The sequence below is a fragment of the Patagioenas fasciata genome, chromosome 10, assembly GCF_037038585.1.
Source record: "Patagioenas fasciata isolate bPatFas1 chromosome 10, bPatFas1.hap1, whole genome shotgun sequence".
In the NCBI taxonomy this organism is placed as follows: Eukaryota; Metazoa; Chordata; class Aves; order Columbiformes; family Columbidae; genus Patagioenas; species Patagioenas fasciata.
This window is the reverse complement of record NC_092529.1, coordinates 544,360-561,940: the sequence shown is the minus strand read 5'-3', so window position 1 is coordinate 561,940 and position 17,581 is coordinate 544,360. Positions and strand designations below refer to the sequence as shown.

Sequence of the window (17,581 nt, the reverse complement as noted above, 5' to 3'; positions counted from 1 at the left end):
CGCCAGGCTGTGCCGGGGCGCTGCTTCCGCCAGGCCCGCTGGGCGGCCGGGCGCCACCTGGCGGTGCCCCCGCCCCGCAGCCCCAAGGCCTCCCGGTGCCTCCCGCCGCGCACGCGCGTTAACTGCGGCCGCCCCGAGCCCGGCGGCGCCCGCAGCGGGCGGGGACCCCCGGGAGCGGCGACAGCGGACCCGGCGGAGCGGGGCCGGGGAACGGGGTCGGGGGTGCAGCCCAGAACGAACAGCTGGTACAAAACACGGATACGTTTATTAGAGATTCACGGCTATTTTACACATTCTATGAGCGATGAGCAGCGCTGGGCACGTTACACACACGGAAATTAAGAACCTGGTGAGCACAGGAGCCTGCAAGGACACCCAGCGCGGGAGCCAGCGCTGCGAGGGCACCGGCTGCGCCCAGCCGGGGCGCGGTTGACGCTCGGTTGACGCTCAGCCAGGGCGCGGTTGACACTCGGTTGATGCTCAGCCGGGGCGTGGTTGACGCTCGGTTGACGCTCAGCAGAGGCTCAGGCTCTCCTGGTTCTCCCGCAGCCACGTGTGATACACGTTTAACTTGTGGTCCTGCGGCTGCACCTGAAGCACAGCAGAAGCGCCAACAGTCAGTACAACACCTCCTCTCAGCGCAGCCCCCGCTCTGACCAGCTCCCCTCCGCGCTCCGGCCGCCTCCGCCCCGCCAGACATGGATACGGCCCCAGTCCCCGTGAGGGGGGCGCCCTCAGCAGAGCAGAACGGCCCCGTGTGCCCCACCAGAGGAGCCCAGCACAGCCCAGACCCCCCAGCAGCAACCGCAGACACCAGGAAACACAGGGAACTCAGCCCTTAACTGGGGCAGGGAAGAGACTCACACCCACATCGAGGAAACAGTGACAGCGAAAGTGCAAAATTACAGAAAATCAAATCAAGGTGACGAGTCTTCATTTACAGGTTCAGACTTGTAAAAGGTACATTGTAGGAATTCAACCTACTGAAGATATAAAAATGGCTCAATTTTTTTTAAGCCGAGTGAGCCGCCGGGCAGAGCCCCCGGAGCCGCCGCAGCACCCACCTCCTTCCACTCGTTGACGCAGAAGATGCGGTAGGAGTCGTTCCCGTACTTGCCGATGCCGTGCAGCTCGATGGGGTAGCGCCAGCGCTTGCTCAGGTACTCGTCTGCAACACAGCACACACCTCACTGCCCGCGCTGGCACTAAACCCCGCTCCCTGCTGCTGAACAGCACCTTGGGACACTTTAAATGCAAAACACAAGTTTTAGGTCTTTCCTGCTGAAGGCAGGCGATGAAACCCTACAGGGTGTATCTTAAACACCTTTTAAACAAATCACTGCGGGTGAGTTTTAATTCCACCTCCTCTGAACCCACAGAGGAATGCTTCCATTCTGTGTACAGAAAATATCAGAATCATAGAAAAATTCCATCTGGAAGGGCCTCTGGAGGTCACCTGCTGCAAAGCAGAGCAGAGCCACCTAATCAGAGCACAAAACCCCAAGGCAAGTCCTGCAGGCATTCGTATCTTCCCCTCTGGGAAGGCTCCCAGACAAAGGCCTCTTGCCCATCTCACTATCCATGTGTTATTTCAGTCTCGGTTAAGACAACAGGATCAACAGCTTTGCATGTGTAAGACCAACAACACTGCAAAGTTGCAGAAAATAAACCCCCAGCAGTATTTGCCAAACAGGAGGGAAGTCCCAGAGTGCTGGTTGAATAGGAGGCTGTTTGTCTCCCTGGTGCCATTCAGGCCGCTCCACAGTTGGGAAAACCTACCTGAGAACTTGATGATGGTTTTCGCTCTGAGCGCGTAGAGGCCGAGCGGTTTGAGCAGCTCTGACATCTCCTTCCAGTCTGCAGCCCGGGTTATTTCAGGAGAAGGGTATTTTCTGAAGAACTCCCAGAGCACAGGAATTGCCATTTTACCTAGTGAGAGAAACCACCGCCAACAGAACACTGCAGGTCATCCTCTCCTCAGATTACCTGTGTGCGTGTTTTGCCGGGAGCTTTTACCAGGGGCAAGAGTTACTAATTAAACATGGTTTTTAATCCACTGGCACAATATACATTTATTTTTCATTAATGCCACTAAAAATCCCAGCTGTTCTAACACCACCCCGACATTCACACAACATGAAACTGTATCGCTCTATTTACCTGAGGTTTTATTGAGAAATATAGTTGCAATAAGAAGTTTCCATGGATCGTGGAAAAGTGTTTCCTGGACCAAATTAAAAGGAGACCGTGGAGGAGTCCACTTTCTCAAGGCTTTCCTCCTAGGCGGGCTGGGGGCTGTACAGAGGCAGCGCAGGAAAGGTTACGGGGCAATGAAGGAGGGACTCACGCACTTAAAGGAAAATAATGTTTAAAATGCAGAACATTTGAAGCAGATTCCTCTGGGTGCGGGCACTGCACGCGGAGAGAGCGCAGCAATTCACGCATCATTCCACAGAACTGCCAGGGACTGTGTCCCCTGGCACAGGTGGCAGGAGCCACGGCTGCCTCGCTGTGCCCCACTCCCTGCTCCACGGATTTGGGGAGAGGGGTCCCCAGGTCCCCCCCAGCATGGAGCAGCAGCTGAGGGGCGCAGGGAGTCCCCCCGACAGGGAAACACCCCAGGGGCTGACAAGAGCTCCCCCAAGCCCACACAGCCCAGCGCCGCACAGCTGCCAAGGAGTTCGGAACCAGACCCAACGGTGGTTTGCAAGACACAAACCACAGAGGCTTAAAACAGGCCAAGCTCAGGCCTGGACAGTAAGCCAGGCTCTCTGATGCCACCTAAGCACAGCCAGACTAAAACTGGGGATCCTCCAGAACATCATCTTGAGCCACCCTGTTCCTTCCCCCAGAAAACATTTCTTTCCCTAAAGAATATCATACCTTCTTTACTGTATTTACTTGAAAAATATGGGCTCGTTTTCCTCCTATCCACTTGCGTTCGTGGGACAGACTCTTCTGTAAAGAAATAATACTTTAGCATTAAAAAGAAAAAAACCAAATATTTTGCTGTCATGTTTCACACACCATTCCCACTTCACGTTGTGATGGAAATACAAGGATTTCTTGTAGGTGTGCAGACATAAATGTGCTTCAGATCCGCTCCAGTACTCTCCATATTTCAACTCTATACACAATCTTCAGAAGATAAACTGTTACTTTGCCTCAGTCTGAGGAAACCGGTTCAAACCACAACCAAGGACTAAATGTTGTCCACATACTGCAGCGTGTGGAACAAGCTAGAATGAGCCTTTTTATGAATCAAACCAACCGACTGTGCAACAACATTAAATGAATTAGTGCAAAGGTAATGAACGTTATCATATTACACTATACAGCTGAAGACATCAGGAGAGTAAGTTCCAGTTGTGAATTAATCTGCATTAAGTTAAATGCTGTTGGATAAAGAAATTAGATGGTTTCAGACGTCAAAGCAGCGTGACCTGAATCGCAATGCTCTGCTCGTACAGTCAGGAGAAGCCCTGGCAGCACGCTAGGATAATATTCTGCCCAAACCCACACAAATACCTGATGGCATTTTAACCGTGGTGAAGCTTTCCTCGTCACAGGGCTGCCAGACGCCAGCATCCATTCCAGCGTCAGATTTAACGTCCGCGGTACCTGGGCTCCCTCTGTCTGTCTCTTTCCCTATGTTCAGTCCATTGGTTTTCTCCTCAGACTTTGCAGAAGCTGTGCCATCGGAACCCGTCTCCACACACTCCTGCTCTGCCAGGCTCTCCAATTCCCTTTGCTCACGAGCCGTCACGGATCTCAGCCGTGCGTCCGACCGGGCCCTGGAGACCCTTACCCGTGTTCTTCCTGCACCCGCGGGGTCTGTGTTCTGATCACCGACACCCCGACTGTCAGCGGCAAGCGGCTCTGTCCTTCTGCAGAACTTCTTGTTTCGAACGCACTCTCCTTCCTGTTTGTTACACACTCTTCTCGGCCTTTTGGGTTGGGTATTATCTCGATTCCTCTTTTCTGAGCTCCTTCCAGTTTTCGTATTCTGAACACTTTTCCTACCTGCCCTTTTTTTTGTGGTTTCCAAAGAGTCCTCTGGTTTTACGCCTTTTGTGACCAAATCTTCGCTTTCCAGAGCAGCGGTGCCATCTTCCAGGTGTTCGTTTCCAGTTCTGTCCTCTGCCCTGTGCTGTGCACTGAGGCCTCGTGCTTGGCTGTGACAATCCCCACTCTCCAGAACAGTTCCCACAGCTTTTGCGCTGCACCTTTTCGCCCCGGAGCGGGTGTTGCTGTGACGAGGGCCTGTAAAACCAAAATCTTCTGCTGTTAGCGCTGTCTCCCCGGTTTTCCGAAGATACTCCACAAGCGCCTTTTTGGATCTCAATTTATTCCCTTCAGGGCTGCGGGACGAGAGAAAAGCGGATTGTGAGACTTCTCCATTCTCTCGCTCTTCACTTAAACGACTGTTGTGGTGACTAAGAACAACAAAGGAGCAGCTGACGGCTGGGGGCTGCACACACACCGCTGGGCCTCGACCAAGCGGGGTCTGCTGAGCCTTCGCAGACACCCGTGCACACCCACCCCCGCCACAGCGCTCACGGGCGAGCACAGCCCCGGAGCAGCGGGTCCGGGCCCGGGCCCCACCCTCACCTGACGAAATACACGTCGGTCCTGCCCGCGGTGCGGCCCGACCGCCGCCGCCTGGTCACCGTCCGCCAGCCGCCGGGGCCGCTCCTCTCTGCCGGGCCCCCGCCGCCAGGGCGCTCCAGCGCCGCCCCGGCTCGGCTGCCGCCCGGGAGGCTGCTGGGGGAAGGAGTCGCTCGGGCAGGACCCTGCTCAAGCCCCTGCTCAGGACCCCGCTCGGGACTCCGCTCGGGACTCCGCTCGGGCTCCCGCTCCGCCATCGCGACACTGAACCGCGCTCCGCTGTCACGTCACGTGACGCACCGCCCTTCCCGCCTCCGCTCCTGCGCAAGCGCACCCCGGCCGCGCTGGAGCGCGCCCCCTGCCGTGCCGGCGGTCCGGCGGGACCCCGGGCGCATGCGCGTTGCCCGTGGCAGCGAAGGGCGGGTGTAAACATCCGGCCGGGGGATGCGGACCGCGCTCACCTGGCGCGACAAGGCCGAGCAGTGGTGAGCGGCCCGGGGACAGCGGGCTCGGCCGGCCCGGGGAGGCCTGGCCTGGGCACCGGGGCGGGCCGGGGAGCGGGGCCGGGCGCGGCCGATCCTCGCGCGGGAGCGGCCCGGGGCAGCTCGTTGAGGCGGCGCTGGGCCCGCCCCGCGCGCAGTGACCGCTGTCCGGGGCCCCGGGCCTCTGGGTGCCGGGGATCCGGTGAAGCGGAGCCTTCCTGGGGGCCGTTTCGGCCTTTTCCACGTTACGCGCAGCCCCGGGCAGCAGCCCGTGTGCCGGGCGGGTCGGTGTGCGCTCGGCCCGGTGCTCGGGGCTCCGCGGCGGCTCCTTTGTCGGGGCTGTCCTCCGGGGTCACGCTGCTCGAAGCTCGCAGCCAGCACCTTCTGGTGTGCGGCATCCTTGAGGTTAAAGGGAATACATTTTCTGCCTCCTAATCTGTTTTTTCTCTGTAGCATTTATGACCTTGCGTTCAAACCGGATGGGACCCAGCTGGTCATTGCCGCTGGAAACAGGCTGCTGGTAGGGAAACCTTTATTTTAATTTTGCATTTACGGCTCTATGAATATGATTTCTTTCACATTAACTTATGAATATAACCCTTCAAAATCCTTTTATCTCTGCCAGTCCAGCCTCATCTTTACATACATATTAATGCAGACTAACCATGAAGTGTTTTAAGCTCTGTTTCCAAGAGTAATGAGATTTAAGTCTCTTGTGTCACCTCATCCTCTTGCACCTCAGCCGGTGGTTTGGAATCCATTAACCTGCATCCTGCGGGATGGAGGGATGGATGGCGAGGTTGTAGAGATGTAGGCTTTATTATTTTATACGTATTTATTTGTTTTTCACAGAATGGTATATTTAGTGATGGTCCTTTCCAGTGATTTATTATGTTTTAACATTCAGTGCAGGGGAAAGAAGAGAAAGAAGTAAAACAAGCTGCCCGAATGAGCTGTTTGGAGATTTCTTTAGTGCATGTAATTTTCTGACACGGAGTCTTCTTTCAGTCCCAGAAGTATCACATTAGGAAAGCTGCTTCTACACTTTAAAACGTTTTGTCTTGCATGGCCTGTGTGCTGTGCAAAAAGGCAAACACAGAGTGTATAACCTTGTTGGCCTCCGCTAATTTTATATCCCAGTCCTCACTGGAAGATTTTGTGTCTGTTGTCTTTGTTGTATGGTTGGTTTTGTTTCCCCCTGTTTACACAGGTGTATGATACTTCTGATGGAACCTTGATTCAGCCTTTGAAAGGACATAAGGACACCGTGTACTGTGTGGCGTATGCTAAAGATGGTAAATATGATTTTGTTGTCTGGTTTGTGAAGTGCACATCTTCCGTTTCTGATTGATAAACAGAGAAATCAGGGTTGTTTCAGTAGCCGCGTTTTGAATGCGTGTGAGTGCTGGTGTGCGTTTGTTCGTTTTTCGTGGGGGGTTTGGACTCCCGTGCAAACGCCACCTGCAGCAGTCCTGTACGTTTAGCGTGAAGCCACCTGTCCATCCAAGAGCTGCGGTCCCCACTTTGCTTCTGCTTCAGCATGGTTACGTTTGTATGCGTGGGGTAGGGGGGAGGTGGGTACCCAGAGATCCGCCTGCCTCTGGTTTGTATTCCCACAGCTCCTCTAGCCCAGAGCTTCCCGATTTGATCCCTCACGCATTTCTGTGCTCTCTGCAGACCTTACTCTGCCTCCAGCCCGGTCATTGTCTCCAATTCTCATTCTGGGGGACTCAAAGGACTCGCTCTCAAGTGCTGCTGTTCCAGGTGTAGGCGATACCTGTGACAATGTCCCTTTTTTCCCCTGACACCGCTGACACAAATCGCTGTGCCTGACGGTGCTGGAAGGGCTGTCCCTGCCTCCCCTGGCGCTCTGGGAATGACAAACAAAGCTATGGGGGCTGGAGGAGCGCGGTGGCGTCGAGACCTTTGCGGCGTCAGGCGCTTTGCTGAGCCTTGTCGTGTTCAAGAACTTCTTGCTCTCTCTTTGATGGAGTATTTGGAGTTAAAGTGCCTCTTGTATGTGTGGGATTTAAATTCTATTTAATTCCTAGGCAAACGTTTTGCATCTGGCTCTGCTGATAAAAGTGTGATAATTTGGACTTCAAAGTTAGAAGGAATTCTGAAATACACGTAAGTGATGCCTTTCAATTCTGTGCCTCAAAAGCGGGCTTTGATTGTGCACTTGTGCTGGCAGAGGCCGTGCTCTAGGTTTGGAAGAGGGTTGACTAAGGTCAGAGAAAACGCTGGTGAGTGGGGAACGGGGAGAGGAAAAGAACAGTCAGAGTGTCTGAGTGAGGCGGGAAAGCAATTAAAGGCATGAAAGGGTGTGAGCAGTCTGGATAATCTCTGAATTTAAAGGGCTGTCAGAGGACTGAGGAAATGTATCCGTCGAAAAAAATGAAACAGAATCTGGCTCTGATCTTGTATAATAAAATTAATATCATTCTGGTTCAAAGACCAAATTAAATATAAGATTTGGTACTTTAAGTTTATTTCCATCCAGCTTCTGACTTTATTTTCCTGTCATCCCCCTTGAACGACATCTTCAGATCCTGTTTCTGACCGCGTGTGTTCGGTGGTCCCTGGTTAGTGCACAAACTGCTGTTCTACGAGCGCATGTTTTAGACTCTAAACCAAGCACATTTGGGTTGGAATTTGGATAGCGCCTTTAGTCACGTTTCACAAACCACCCTCTGCGTACATTTTTAGCCAACCTTGATGAAATGCAGTGAATGCTGCCACTTAAAACCAGTTTTTTTGAAGGTTTATTACTGATTTAGTTTACAGCAATTGCAGATTAATTTAGTGTAATATAAACTGATCAAATTATTTCTGGCATCTGGCAAACCTTTCGGCTATCCTGCTGAAAGTCGGCAAAGCGGGCATTTAAGGCTGATTTATTGAAATATGGCTGTAACTTCGTTCTAGGCATAACGACTCTATACAGTGCGTCTCGTACAACCCTCTGACTCATCAGCTGGCGTCCTGCTCTTCCAGTGACTTCGGTAGGTCTCCCCAGCTCCGTCAGCAGAAGCCGTGCGGGCGCAGTGCGGGGCGCTGGGGCGGGGTAGAACGTCCCCCGTGCGACCGCGCTGTGCTGGAGAGACACCCTGTGTTATTTAGGTGGATTTTTTCCCCCATTTACTGACAAATAATATATATTTAAATGTTCTCCTAGCAGTGGATGAGGCTTTGATCCTGCTAAAGTTCCAGCCGAGTTTTCTGGCAGTATCGGTTTCTGGTCTGAACACTGGTAAATGCTTACGTGTCACTTATTTTGGCTTTTTGTTTGCTTCCGTCAAGGCTTGTGGTCTCCTGAACAGAAGTCAGTCTCTAAAACTAAAACCAGCAGTAAGATTACTTGCTGTAGGTAAGTTCTAAGGATTACCCGTGTCATTTTTTTCAATACAAACAATTAAAAATAACATGCAAGCTTTGAAAATAAAAAAAGTTCAGGTGAAATGGTTCAACCTGACAGTGACAGTACGTGGTGGTACGAGAGGCTTCTCCCCCTTTTTTAATAGCCAAGGGGTTTGGTTTTTATCGGATCCTGCTTATACCTGAATTCTTCTGAAGATATTAGAGAGGCGTTCTGGTCCTGAGCGGGTGTCTGAGCGACTCGTTCCTTCTGCGCAACAGCTCGAAAATCAAGTTAGAGGAAAACCAGTTCTGCTCTTTGTTTGTAGAGCTGTTCTCCCGTGCTGCTGGTCTTTCGGGAGGAGGAGATGCTCCCGTTCCGGGGAACTGAGGCAAGGGCACGTTAATTTGTGCAGAGCCGCCGTCTGTCTGCCCGCAGACCGGGGTGGGACCAGGGCTCCTCCGTCCCGCGCCGCGCGGTCTGAGCCGAGCAGGGGTCTAAATGTGCCTTATGAACACTCTGTCTCCTGCCAACACTGTCATCCCCAAAACGTATCCGCTGCTTAGCACACGTTAGGAGTGTTGCACGCAGATGACAGCAGGATTTTTGATTTCTACATTTTTAAATTTCTGTGTATATTATAAAATGTTCTGCTGTAGTGCATGCTGTTTCCGTGAGTGTGGATTTAGGTGCAAAACAACCTGTAGGGTACCTGGCTGCCTCCCAGGCCGTTTCTGTCACCCCACAGTGTGTGCACCGTCCTGCCTCCCTGCTGCTTGTTTTCAGTAGTTTGCTCTTCAGCCTGTGTGTTTTGTCAGCTGGACCAACGATGGGCAGTACCTTGCTTTGGGGATGTTCAACGGCGTTGTCAGCATCAGGAATAAGAACGGTGACGAGAAGGTTAAAATAGAGCGTGCAGGGGGTGCTTCAGCTCCAATATGGTCCATCTGTTGGAATCCATCCAGGTAAATAATGTCACGCTTCCTTTTCGGTCATGCCGAACAGATAATCCTTGGCTTATTGACTGCAGAAAGGTTTGACTTTTATCCCTGCTCAACCAGATTAATGCCATGTACGACGTTACCTTTTTTTAAGTGATTATGTATTGGGTTTTGGCTTTGCTGCCAGTCTTTAACTGGATGGAGAAACTGGGAACCAGTTCCACTTATTTCTCAAGAAACGTTTCCTTTGTCTGTCATGTTCGTGCTGTTGGTTGGTTGGTTGGTTGGTGTTTTGCTTGTTCATTTTGCGGGTGGTGGGGCTGTGAGTGTGTTTGGATCCGGGGGGAGAGAGGAGCTGTTTTGTCACTTCAGTTCAGAGGGAATGTTGTCCCAGCTGTGTGAACAGACACTTGCTGTTGCAGTCGGTGGGAGAGGTTTTGGAGCAGAGCAGATGGTGGAGCGGAGTCAGGTCACAGCTGTGTAGCGGAGACACCGGCACTGCCACCCAGGCCTGGCGCTAGGCAGGGTAGTGAGGCACGCGGACCAGACCCGCGGGAAGAGGCGGCCTCTGAGGATGCCAACTTGTGAGTGACACTTCAAAGCAGCATATATATATATATATATATATTATCTAGAACAATAATGTACAGAAAGGACCGAAGGCAGACAGTATTATGCAGGATACAAAATCAGACATTCACAAATGAGGAAATTCTAGATGAACAGATACCTGTATGATCTTAATTAACTCTGCTAGCGTGTGTTCGTTAGGAGGTGGTTCTTAAGTACGTGACATCACGTTGCTTTTCCCCACGGGTGCCTGCATCCTGCACTGAGCAAAGGGATGGCGCTTACCAAACAGCTGCATTGCCATCAGGTTTTCTAATTGCTCCCTTTCTGCGCAGTTGCTGGCGGGAAGCTCTGTTTGCAGCGGAATGTCTGGATCACCATCTCCCTTCCTCCAAGGAGCAGTGGAGAACAGACCGTGGCGTTTTGCTGCGAGCCGCAGTTCCAGAGCGAACCCCGTGTGCCCTCCCCTGCTCCGCTGGGGTCCCAGGGGCTGCGCTTCCCCCTCTCTGGCACCTGCACCTCCCTGGCGCTGCCACCAGGACCAGCGCCCGCGCGCTTCACCCGCTCCGGGGACCGTGGGCGTCAGTGTCCCCGCCGCGGGCGCTGCTGCACGCGAGGTGACACATCAAGCTCTGCGGCCATTCCTGTACAGGAGACGGATTTTTCTTGTGCATCCCCAAGCTGTTTTTTGGTTTTAAATGGCAAGATGTATCCGCTGTCCTTCAGTTTGTGGTTTTTAAAGAGTAACATGAAGTACATTCTGCTATCTTACTTGCCCTGTTGCTCTAAGAAATGTGTTCATGAATTGCTGTAGAATGACTGCTTCCTTTGTTGTTTTAGAGATGAACGCAATGATATTTTGGCCGTGGCAGACTGGGGTCAGAAACTTTCCTTCTACCAGCTGAGCGGCAAACAGGTGTGTTTGACAACGTGAGACAAGAGCGGCAGGGCGTTCTGATTGTTCTGGGTGTTTGACAACGTGAGACAAGAGCGGCAGGGCGTCCTGATTGTTCTGGGTGTTTGACAATGTGAGACAAGAGCGGCAGGGCGTTCTGATTGTTCTGTGTGTTTGACAACGCGAGGCAAGAGCGGCAGGGCGTTCTGATTGTTCTGTGTGTTTGACAACGCGAGACAAGAGCGGCAGGGCGTTCTGATTGTTCTGGGTGTTTGACAACGTGAGACAAGAGCGGCAGGGCGTTCTGATTGTTCTGGGTGTTTGACAACGCGAGGCAAGAGCGGCAGGGCGTTCTGATTGTTCTGGGTGTTTGACAACGTGAGACAAGAGCGGCAGGGCGTTCTGATTGTTGTGTGTGTTTGACAACGCGAGACAAGAGCGGCAGGGCGTTCTGATTGTCCTGTGTGTTTGACAACGCGAGGCAAGAGCGGCAGGGCGTTCTGATTGTTCTGTGTGTTTGACAACGCGAGACAAGAGCGGCAGGGCGTTCTGATTGTTCTGGGTGTTTGACGACGCGAGACAAGAGCGGCAGGGCGTTCTGATTGTTCTGGGTGTTTGACGACGCGAGACAAGAGCGGCAGGGCGTTCTGATTGTTCTGGGTGTTTGACGACGCGAGGCAAGAGCGGCAGGGCGTTCTGATTGTTCTGGGTGTTTGACGACGCGAGGCAAGAGCGGCAGGGCGTTCTGATTGTTCTGGGTGTTTGACGACGCGAGGCAAGAGCGGCAGGGCGTTCTGATTGTTCTGGGTGTTTGACAACGCGAGACAAGAGCGGCAGGGCGTTCTGATTGTTCTGGGTGTTTGACAACGCGAGGCAAGAGCGGCAGGGCGTTCTGATTGTTCTGGGTGTTTGACAACGCGAGACAAGAGCGGCAGGGCGTTCTGATTGTTCTGGGTGTTTGACAACGCGAGACAAGAGCGGCAGGGCGTTCTGATTGTTCTGGGTGTTTGACGACGCGAGACAAGAGCGGCAGGGCGTTCTGATTGTTCTGGGTGTTTGACGACGCGAGACAAGAGCGGCAGGGCGTTCTGATTGTTCTGGGTGTTTGACAACGCGAGACAAGAGCGGCAGGGCGTTCTGATTGTTCTGGGTGTTTGACAACGTGAGACAAGTGCGGCAGGGCGTTCTGATTGTTCTGGGTGTTTGACGACGCGAGACAAGAGCGGCAGGGCGTTCTGATTGTTCTGTGTCCCGTACTCAAGGTGTTTGCATACTAGAGCTTTCTTAGCTACATTAAATGTGTTCTGTTTTCCCAGCGTTTTATGAGTCTGCTTTGGTTTTGTTTAACCATCTTGTCCCTCAGCTCTCGTTTCTCCCATGGTAACCCAGCTGCTCTCTTACAGTTTTTGTATTAGGGCCCTTACAGCTCGGCTGACTTTGTGACCTGGCTTACTGCTCTGTAGGAGAGACCTTTGTATATCTTCAACCAGTTAAAGGGGGTTCTGTGCCTTGCTGTGCTCTGAGTAGTGTGGTTTGGAGGGGATACTTGGGAGCTGCCTTTGGGAATCTTAATAGAACCCGTGATTCTGGGTCTGAAGGGCTGTGTGTGGCCGGCGGGGTGGGAAGGCTGGTATCAGTGATGGCAGTGCTGCCCTGGGAAAGCACAAAGTGATCCTTTTGCTAATGGTTTTGATTTTTTTCCCCTTGTAGGTTGGGAAGGACAGAATGCTCAATTTTGACCCTTGCTGTGTTAGCTATTTCACTAAAGGAGAGTACATTTTACTGGGCGGTTCAGACAAACAAGTTTCCCTCTTCACGAAGGATGGCGTGCGTCTCGGTACCATAGGAGAGCAAAGCAGCTGGGTGTGGACGTGCAAAGTTAAGCCAGACTCCAACTATGTGGTGAGTAGGAGCATTTTCCTGACTTTTTCATAGAGAATCTGTCATAGAGGTAAGACCATAACTTTCAAAGTCAGTTGTTCAATCTGGACGCCCTCACTGAGGCAGCAGAACCTCAGCAGCGGCTGGGGAGCCCCAGAACTGCCACCAGAATTACAAATAGCCTGCAGGAGTGAAACCTGAGCTGCGAGGGGCTGAAAATGAGCCCAACAGCTCTTTTCAGATGCTAAGGCATTTGCTGCATTCTAATTGTAATAGAGAAGGGAAGAAAAGAAGAAATGGCAGCTAATTTCTGCGTTGACCAAATCGAAATCAATGTTGGCAAGAAAACACTGAATTTCTAGCGTTACACCTCGTGGAAAATGCCAGCGAGACAACCGTCAGCCAGAAATGCTTCGCTTTGTCACTGCACAAACGTAAGAGATACAGAGGGAATTCAAAACCAGAAACCAACCCACCGCCCCCCAGGAAAAACCCAAACCCAACAGTGTAATCAAACCAACCCCCCGCCCACCCTCATGAGCCCCCTCCCCACCTTGCACTGCACTTTGACCACTGCCTAAGTACAGTAACTGGTGTCAATCTACGTGTTGTGCATGAAGAGGAATGTCACGTTCATATAGATGCTGTACGTTTTGTCAGTTCTCACCTACATGAATCAGTTAATGGAAATCGTTTTCCTCTCGTGCTCAGGCAGTAGGATGCCAAGACGGAACAATATCCTTTTATCAGTTGATTTTCAGCACTGTTCACGGCCTGTATAAAGATCGCTATGCCTACAGGGACAGCATGACTGATGTTATTGTCCAGCACCTCATCACTGAGCAGAAAGGTAATTTCACACTTGCACTCAGGCCAGAGCGTCACTCATTCTGCTCTGGTTTGGTGTTCTAATTAACGTCCGTCGGAACGAACGCCGCCTGTCCCAGGCGGGCTGTCGCTTTGGCGGCAAAGCTGCGGGGCGGCGTTCGCAGAGAGCGCAAACCTGGATCCTGGAGGCTCAGCGCTGACGGGCTTAATGAAAGATGTGGGATTTGCAAGGACACTGGGCGGGGCAGAGGCTTTGAAGATAAGGTTTTAATCTGCCAGTGGGATAAAAATACTGCACATCATATTTAGCTCTTTTTTCCCTTACTTGCAGCCTCAAGGACTTGTGTTTATTTTGTTTCTTGTCTGCTGGCTTTGCGTGGCAAGGGACCAAAGCGTAGTCCCGGAATGTGCTGTTGACAGTGACAGAGGGTGATAAACTGCGCTGGGGATGGTAGGTTAGGCAGATGCAGAACGACAATGTATCCGAGCAGGAATCTACTTGTAGTTCTAGAGATACTTTAGAAAGATGCAATTTTAATGTATGAATAAGTTTTCGGATTTCTGTATCGGTTATTTTCATGTCAGCCCATACCGTACTGTTCTCGTGTTTGTTTTTTCTTTCTCTAGTCAGAATAAAAGGCAGAGAGCTTGTCAAGAAAATTGCAATCTACAAAAACAGATTAGCGATCCAGATGCCAGAGAAGATCCTGATCTATGAGTTATACTCAGACGACTCTTCAGATATGTATTATCGGGTGAAGGAAAAGATAGTAAAAAAATTTGAATGCAACTTGCTGGTTGTGTGTTCAAATCACATTATTTTGTGCCAGGTACGTGCCTTAAAAATGCGGAGTATTCTGGGGGTGCACCGAGGCTGTGAGGTGCTGGCCCGCAGCCGCGAGCGGGTTGTGCTGGCGGTTCCCGCCGCGTGGCGCCCGCCGCTGCCTCTGCTGCCCTCAGGCTGCGAAAAAGATGGGGGGGTTGTTTTCATTTGTTCATAGCACTGGAAAACCCTAAAAGATTCACTCTGTTAAATTGTCTGTCTGACTTTATGACTTTTGTGTATAAGAGCAGGCATTTGTGCTAGTGTAGGCATAAACATAGCACAGCAAGGACACAGTGGCTTTATCTTTACCTCCATGCGGTGTTTTGTATGTTCTTGTGTCTTCAGGAGAAAAGGTTACAGTGCCTCTCATTTAGCGGCGTTAAAGAACGAGAATGGCTGATGGAATCTCTTATTCGTTACATTAAAGTAATTGGAGGACCTCCAGGAAGAGAAGGGCTCTTGGTTGGCCTGAAGAACGGTCAGGTAACGCCTCACGTCTGTTACGTGTCTTTTCACTGCAAGTGAAGTCTGGCTTGTGCTCTGAGGGGGAGACCTTAGGAGCAGCAGGCTCTTTTACAGCCCAGACTTCACCTGGCAGGGTCTCGTCTTGTGATTTAAACCCGATTTCTTCCATCTGTAAACTTTGTACAAACACGTTGAACTTTGTTTAAAGTCCATAAATTGTTAGGAACAGCTGACAAAGCTGGAGCTGTTGGTGAGCGGAGAGCACGTTTGCGCTGGGGCGGGCTGGGGCTGTACCTGGGCAGGTCTGGGGGCTCCAGGGGGGACTTTGCTTCTGGTTCACAGCCAGTGAGCAGCTGAGCGGTTCGGACCGAGGGTGCTGACCTGGAGAACGGGAGCAGAGAGGGACCGAGATCCTTTGTGTCTTCTGTCTCTAGGCTGTACATCTCTGTAGTAGTATATTAATGTAGCTGTTTAGCTAGTGGAGCATTAAATCACCCAGGATGTGTAGCATGTGTTTTATTTGTGTAGGCTTGTAACCTACATTATGTTGTGGAAACAAGTCTTTTCAAGACACCTCAAACTGAAAGCGTTTCCTTAATTTTAATGACCATTTTATGTCTGAAAGATATTGCCGTTTCACGCTTTAAAGCGCATTAAAGTGTGTACCCGCTGTGCTGCTTCTGGTGCCGGGAGAGAGATGGGGTGGGCTGACGTTGGTTCCGACCTGCGCAGATCCTGAAGATTTTTGTGGACAACGCGCTCGCCATGGTGCTGCTGAAGCAGTCGACGGCCGTGCGCTGCCTGGACATGAGCGCCTCGCGCACCAAGCTGGCCGTGGTGGACGAGCACGACACCTGCCTGGTGTACGACATCCGCACCAGAGAGCTGCTCTTTCAGGTGAGGTTCAAACTCGTGACAGACACCTGGGTGGGGAGGAAGCGCTTTGGAGCACCGAACACACCGATAGCCTTCCTGTTCAGAAATTCACATAATGGTTATTTAAGCCATTTTCACATTTTGTAGGATTTAACTGTGATCTGTTTCTTTATCAAAACTACCCTTTTGGAGACGGCAGACAGAGAATTAGAAGGCAGGAGATATATGTGAGCAACAGCTGAATAAAGAGCACTTATACATGTGACCTTTCTGGTTTAATGTAGGGCTCTGTGCTGTTCCCTTTGAAGTGTGACAGTTAATGAGCATTTTGGCTTCATCATTAGTACGAGCAGAATTAAAGCCTAAACTTCTTTGTTCGTGGTGTATTCCTAGGCTGCAAAATGAATAGCGATAATTCTCTGCTCGCTGGCAGTTCAGCAGCCAGTGTGAGGTTCACTCGTTACTGTTAACGAAACGTTTTCGGAGAACACTGGATAGAAAGTACGAAGTGCTACAGAGACGGGGTCTGTAACTTCCTTTTTATTACGGGCAGAAAAGTGATCAATAAAATCTGCTAACTAGCTAACAGTGTATTATTGTGGAATTTTATATTGTGTGCTACAGTTTAATGTGATAGATCATTAGTAAATACAAAAAAAGGCAATTATAGGTGTTTATTAAGATGTCAAATATGTCCCTATAAATGTGGTTAGGAATAGGCTAAACTGTAGAATATCAGAGACACGAAGGGTAGGAGTGCGCACCCGCGCGGTCTGTGACAGGTCGCGTGTTTCCGCGGGGAGGTGCGAGGGTGGGTGTTGTAATCCCCGGCTCTCTTGCGCCCTAGGAGCCCAACGCCAACAGCGTGGCCTGGAACACGCAGTGCGAGGACATGCTGTGCTTCTCGGGGGGCGGCTACCTCAACATCAAAGCCAGCAGCTTCCCCGTCCACCAGCAGAAGCTGCAGGGCTTCGTGGTGGGCTACAACGGCTCCAAGATCTTCTGCCTCCATGTGTTCTCCATGTCGGCCGTTGAAGTTCCACAGGTAATCCTTTAATCTCCTTAAGCGTTGCTTTACATTTCATAAACATCAATGTTTAAGAAGTGAAGGAGCTTTTCTGAGACTCACTGGTATTCCATTACCAAAATGATTGCGGTTCACGCTTTCATCGTGTTCAAGTTATATTGCATGATCTGTGTAATTTTTGTTTATTTGGCATGAGTTGATTTAACTTGGTTTTTGCTGTTGTTGGTCATTGTTTCTAACGCTCCCTTCTACTTGCAATGCACATCATGTCGGAGCAAAGATGGAGCTATGGTCTGGGTGCTACCTCTTCCTGTATTTTTACTGTAGTCTCTCCATGTACCTTTTTCACATTGCAATTTGATTTTTCTATGAGCATATCAAATACTCATTTGATGTACTCATAGAAAGAACTCTTATTGTTGCTTCATCTGGATGTGTTTAGACAACATTTAAGCTGTATATTTTAGTCTGAACGTGTAGTATGTGTGCAGTCTTTATATTCTAAATTTAGAGATTGCCTTCCACAAAATGATATTTTCTACTTTCTGGGAAGCGATGGAAAAGTCTGAAACAGTCCAAGAAACTGAACAAAAAAAAGAGAAAAAACAAAGAGAAAAACCCAAAAAGCAGCCAACACAAGCAATTCAAACCACTCTGATTGTGCACCCCGATGTGGGCAGGAAGGACCACGGAAAAGGCAGAGGTGCCGTTCTCAGCTGCCGGGCCCCGTACCGCAGACGGGCGCCCTGCAGAGCTGTGCTCGCCCTTGGGTTTGACAGTCGTGGGATGGACCAGGCGACAGATTGGTAAATCCCCCCAGGAAT

At 51.0% G+C, this 17,581-nt stretch overlaps 2 protein-coding genes across 3 annotated transcripts in view; one reads left to right on the top strand and one right to left on the bottom strand.

Moving 5' to 3' along the window:
- Positions 1–246: 246 nt before the first annotated feature.
- Positions 247–4,895, bottom strand: MBD4 (methyl-CpG binding domain 4, DNA glycosylase). Its single transcript, XM_065846015.2, has 7 exons — positions 4,612–4,895; positions 3,529–4,361; positions 2,884–2,958; positions 2,161–2,295; positions 1,780–1,929; positions 1,065–1,168; positions 247–591 (listed from the first exon to the last, which is right to left on the bottom strand). The coding sequence occupies exons 1-7, from the start codon at positions 4,863–4,865 to the stop codon at positions 514–516; spliced, it is 1,629 nt and encodes a 542-aa protein (XP_065702087.1). The 5' UTR covers positions 4,866–4,895; the 3' UTR covers positions 247–513.
- Positions 4,896–5,006: 111 nt separating this feature from the next.
- Positions 5,007–17,581, top strand: part of IFT122 (intraflagellar transport 122) — a 30,996-nt gene continuing 18,421 nt past the window's right edge. The window contains exons 1-15 of one of the 2 annotated variants that reach the window (XM_065845513.2): positions 5,007–5,093; positions 5,544–5,610; positions 6,301–6,385; positions 7,142–7,220; positions 8,019–8,095; positions 8,394–8,460; positions 9,267–9,413; positions 9,812–9,973; positions 10,800–10,875; positions 12,565–12,756; positions 13,447–13,585; positions 14,191–14,393; positions 14,735–14,872; positions 15,587–15,751; positions 16,578–16,775. In XM_065845513.2, coding sequence (XP_065701585.1) covers positions 5,053–5,093; positions 5,544–5,610; positions 6,301–6,385; positions 7,142–7,220; positions 8,019–8,095; positions 8,394–8,460; positions 9,267–9,413; positions 9,812–9,973; positions 10,800–10,875; positions 12,565–12,756; positions 13,447–13,585; positions 14,191–14,393; positions 14,735–14,872; positions 15,587–15,751; positions 16,578–16,775 — 1,836 coding nt within the window. In that variant the 5' untranslated portion in view covers positions 5,007–5,052. The remainder of the gene's footprint in view (positions 5,094–5,543; positions 5,611–6,300; positions 6,386–7,141; positions 7,221–8,018; positions 8,096–8,393; positions 8,461–9,266; positions 9,414–9,811; positions 9,974–10,799; positions 10,876–12,564; positions 12,757–13,446; positions 13,586–14,190; positions 14,394–14,734; positions 14,873–15,586; positions 15,752–16,577; positions 16,776–17,581) is intronic. The other variant, XM_065845515.2, reaches the window with a different exon arrangement.

Coding starts and splice junctions, on each gene's coding strand:
- MBD4 (XM_065846015.2), bottom strand. CDS start 4,865: ATGGCGGAGCGGGAGCCCGAGCGGAGTCCCGAGCGGAGTCCCGAGCGG. Junction 1,169..1,779: donor AACCATCATCAAGTTCTCAG/GTAGGTTTTCCC, acceptor GCTGTGTTGCAG/ACGAGTACCTGAGCAAGCGC. Junction 592..1,064: donor GCGTCAACGAGTGGAAGGAG/GTGGGTGCTGCG, acceptor GCTGTGCTTCAG/GTGCAGCCGCAGGACCACAA.